Genomic DNA, 4,642 nt, shown 5'->3' on the forward strand with positions numbered 1-4,642 from the left:
TCAATAGTTATGGGTTGCGGAAAATAAAAACTCAAAGTCAGTGTCTTTGAACATTAGAATATGGAAAAAGAACAATGAATGAAGGATTTTTTTTTAAACAGAAATCTCAGGCTTCTGACTGCGGTTAGTCTCATCCATGCAGCCTTCAGGACACTGCAATTAAACTTCAAAACAGAATCTTTTGGAATTTTTTTAATAGAAAATTTAGATCTTTTTATTAAATAGGCCGATTATAGGATATTTTAACACGAGAAAAATATTTTATTGAAATATCCCCTGGTTTCTCACTTCCTGTGTCACAATATGCTACAGAGGGGGCTTTTGCTAAATTATTTAGCATATATTTCCAACCAAAAGATTTTTCAGGCCTTAAAAAAAGGGCTTGAAAAATTGATGATTTTTTTTCTTTACATTGTTTGAATGAATAAATATTTTCCAGTATTCTGTTTTTTTTGTTTTTTTATTTTTCACTCAGAATATTCCTTTCATTTCTTGATAAAAACCTGCAAAAAAACTGATGCACCCATTGATAAATTACAGCACATGATGCACATTTTCATCATTCTATATAAACAAAACAAAAAAAACATACGTTATAATGCATTTTACAACCCAAAGAATCTTTCAAAGAAAGGTTATTTTTCTTATTTCACCTCCTCTAATTACAATGGCTGAGAGGAGCGGAGGCGCAGAAGAACATGCCAAAAATGGCAAAACGTGCTGCAAACACACGAATGATGCAAACTCATTCAAGCATGAAAATGCTGCAATTATTCCAAAATGGAAGCATACGGAAAGCTGCTGCAAATACCCAAAACAAAGCAAGTAAAAAAAAAAGTAAACTCACTTCCCTAAATGAAAGTCCACCAGACCGATAAGGGATACAGAAAAGGTCAGACAGCACCAGACCCTCAGTCAAGACAAAAAGGAAGCCCTGAAGAAAGTTGGAGGAAAGATAAAAAGGTATGTATTCCTTTATGTCTTTCTTGTGACTAAGTCTATAAGCTCTCTTTATCCTTTCTGACATGAAAACTGTCTTAGAGTTCCTATGGTGAATATTTTCTTTCTTGGACAGACTCAACTATGGAGCTACCGTAATTTTCGGACTATAAGCCGCTACTTTTTTCACAAGCTTTGAACCCTGCGTCTTATCATCCAGTGCGGCTTTTCTATAGATTTTTCATGAGTTTTGTGTTATCGTAAGAGAATTTGTTTTGCTTTGTTCCGCTGTTGTACGGCACTACTTTGCCCAACAGAAGGGCATGTGATAAGACCCGCAATGGAAAAGGGTGGTATGTTGGTCACATGTCCCTCTGTCAGGTAAAACAGTGCCGTACGATTTTAGCACGAAAAAGAAGCAACTGCAGCCCCTCCTCATCGGTGGGGCGTGGATGATGAGCAGCAATAAATAATTCACCAAACCTGGTCGCATGCGAAAAACACATTTTGCCCAAGTCTGCCAGTAGATTCTGACAGTGTGATCAAGTGTTAAAACATCCACGATCAGCAATGGATTTTGAAAAGCTGGACTGCTGCATGATGAACAGGAGGACACCGCCACTGCCCTTCAGAGTGCCTTTAATTCTGACACTAACAACTAGGAGATCTTTGGTTTTGAAAGTGACAGCAAAGGAGAGTGGATGACAAAGCCAATCTGAGCCTGTTTGTCTCCAACACTGATTTTGGTGGTTTTAGTGGGCAGGAAGAAAACAATGGCGATTTCGATGAATGACAGGCTTTTCTTTGTTAAAGCCTAAGCTGCACCTTAGCCCAAAATGTAGGCCCAATCGATTTTTTCTGGCATTTCTGTATGTTATTTTTATATAGTAGAGTTGTTAATTGTTTAAAAGGCACAGTACATGTTTTGTACTTGTAATTACAGGTAGTTGTACATATATGTAATAAGTTATGCAATAAGTAGCAGTATCTAATAAAAGGGATGTGTTCCCAAACAGCCATCTCTTTCCTCAAAATCCACTTTGTGCATATTCTCTTACATATAGTTATTAAACATTCAAACACCTGCAGCTTTAAGTCAGGGGCGGCTAATGTATAATTCAAACAGGATTTCCCACTAATTTTAACTTGTGCATCTAATATTCAGGTGCGCTTGTAGTCCAGAAAATACGATAGTTTACCATTACTCTCTAAAATAAATACCATGTGTTCATAGATAAGTACTTCTATGTTCCTTTTGTGTCTCTGCCTCTGTCTTCTTGAGCCCAACTCTGCCTCAGCAGATGGCCTCTCACACTGAGCCTGGCTCTGCTAGAGGTTTTTTTCCCCTGTTAAAATACGTTTTTCCTCTCCACTGTCGCTACATGCATGCTTGATGTGAAGCATTGCTATAAAATTAACCACACAATGTAAGTTATGTGTAGTGAAAAATTTGACCATAATATTTTAGGAGTCATCCTGTAACGATGGTCTTATGTTGATGGTCAGAGCGCCCTCTGGTGCAGATGTATGGTAGCATCATATTCCCCCATTAAGGGCGGATTATATTTCTTCAACCGCACACATCAAATGTCGCTTGGGTCTGGTCGTGAACCAGTTTTGCTGGTATGCTTCTGCACCATTGGTCTGTAATTTATAGCGACGCACAGCAGTTACCTGCCAAAGCGCTAGGGGGAGCCTATTCGAGAAGTTCGGCAGATGGTCATAAGAACTTGATTTTGGCAGAGACCTTGGCATCTTTATATAATTTGTTTTTTAAAAATGGCACACACAGAGAGCTGGAAAGGCGCACAAAGGACCAATCACAGCTGCTTTTTGTCTGCGCACTTCCGATTGATGTCTGCGCTGGTTTGCATCTGTCCAACACGTAGTCAGGATTTTTCTGAGGTGCGTGACGACGGTTGCAGAACCTCTGCTCGGAGGCATGGTCGCGCACAGAGACAGATTTTGATGGTTGCAGACGCTATGCGTCAGAAGCATAAATTGCCCTTTAGTCTGTAAATGATTGACTACAGTAAACACTTTGGATTCCTTGGTCTTGATAAAAAGTTACATAACTACAGGCCATTTAGCAATTTAGTCTATTGAACAGCAACATTTTCATCACAAAAATCCTGCAACTTCATCTGACTTGTCCTTTTTTAACTTTCTGCTGTTTTTGGTATTCGCATTTTTCTTTTTCCTGCTTCTGTTTATTTTACACTATCGATCAGCCTTTCTCCTTTGCTTGTTTTTTTAGTTGTTGTTCTTTCCCCTCTGTATATTATCTTTCCTAAGCTGTGTTTTTTTTTTTGCTGCATTTTCTTGTTTTTTGGTTTGTGTGTTTTTAGGTTTGCAATAACTCTATGTTTTCTGCATGTTTGCACCTGCAGATCTGGTGTAAATGTGCTGATCCTACCCTGCAGGAACCTTCTGATGGATCAGCTGCAGTCAATAGTGACTAAGTTGTTAATCAGATGTCACCTGAAGAAAGTCATGGGGAAAGTGGCACCACACCTGCAAGAGAGAACAGATTTCAGCTTAAACCTTCATTCTGATGGCATAATGCAATGAGACTGTGTGTTTCTTTGTCACACAAAACTAGCGATGCACAAATCCTTTGAAGTAAAATAGCGAATAAAAGACTACATTCTGTTAGATAATGTCACCCACCCCATATGTGAAGGTGTTTGTGAAGTGGCGAGCACGCATGAGCACTATCACAGATCATTCCTCCCAGCAGCTGCAAGAGTTCAAAACGATCACTGCTCCCAACAAGCTAAATAAGTTGTTTAAATTCAAGCTATTTTTGCAATTTTTTGTCATTTTAAATAACATGTTGCTGTCATTTTGCACTTCTCTACCATCACTGATATGTCTGGATCCATTTACTCTAAGTCCACAGCTATATATTTTGGTTATCTTCTTTTAGTGATGCACACTATCTATATTCAAAATGTATTTTCGCTCTTACTGTACAGTATTTATATTTTTGGTTTTAACCTTCTTTATTTTTTTATTTACATTTTAATGTCTATACTTGTGTGAAAGTTTTACTATAATGCCTGTCTGTTTGCTGTAGTTACGCCATAAAATCTGCATTATGAGACGGTAAAGTGATCTTCTATTCTATTTGGTTCTGTTCTATTTAATACAATTAACAGTTCTGATAGCAACTAAGAATAAACTGTTGCAAAGCCTGGAAATGTCCTAGTCTGAATCACCTCCCAGAGAAAAGGAATGAGATGTGTTTGTATTCCAGATGCGGAAAAAAATCCTTCAGAATGTCCGTAGGTCTGAAAAAGGATGCACTCGGCTCAAGTCCTCCAGAGTTGGTAGCTCTATACCACTGATGTTCCAGGCTGACCTAATGACCCTCTGCAGACCTTTTTATCCCATGATCTGCTAATGCAGTAAGTAAGGAAACTGGCACGCAGCAGCAGTTGTCCTTCAGCTAAGTCTGGCAGAACCAAATAATGTACAATTATAAGTGTTTACTATATGAAAAAAAAAAATTCATTTTGATTGTTGCAAATATACCATTGGCGATACCACTAATTGCTCCTGTTTCTCTAAGTTTTGGAAATTTCTTCTATCTCCATTAAAATCATGCTGATTTTGTTTTACATGATAGAGGGACAGACCCAGCCTTCTCTGTCACAATTCCAGCTGTTTAAATCATAAAAGTAGGTTATCTGCTATTTTC

At 38.1% G+C, this 4,642-nt stretch overlaps 1 protein-coding gene across 4 annotated transcripts in view; it reads right to left on the minus strand.

Moving 5' to 3' along the window:
- Window positions 1-4,642, minus strand: part of LOC107094814 (activated CDC42 kinase 1-like) — a 36,098-nt gene that overhangs the window by 29,365 nt on the left and 2,091 nt on the right. For 3 of the 4 annotated variants that reach the window (XM_015390667.1, XM_015390665.1, XM_015390666.1), the window contains exon 2: window positions 3,356-3,453. Coding sequence is in view for 1 of the 4 variants with exons in the window: in XM_015390664.1 (XP_015246150.1) it covers window positions 848-1,027 (180 nt within the window). In the remaining 3 variants the exon portion in view is untranslated. Of the gene's footprint in view, window positions 1-847; window positions 1,750-3,355; window positions 3,454-4,642 lie in introns of those variants that run through there. The other variant, XM_015390664.1, reaches the window with a different exon arrangement.

The sequence above is a fragment of the Cyprinodon variegatus genome, unplaced genomic scaffold (assembly GCF_000732505.1).
Source record: "Cyprinodon variegatus isolate N-32 unplaced genomic scaffold, C_variegatus-1.0 Scaffold507, whole genome shotgun sequence".
NCBI lineage: Eukaryota > Metazoa > Chordata > Actinopteri > Cyprinodontiformes > Cyprinodontidae > Cyprinodon > Cyprinodon variegatus.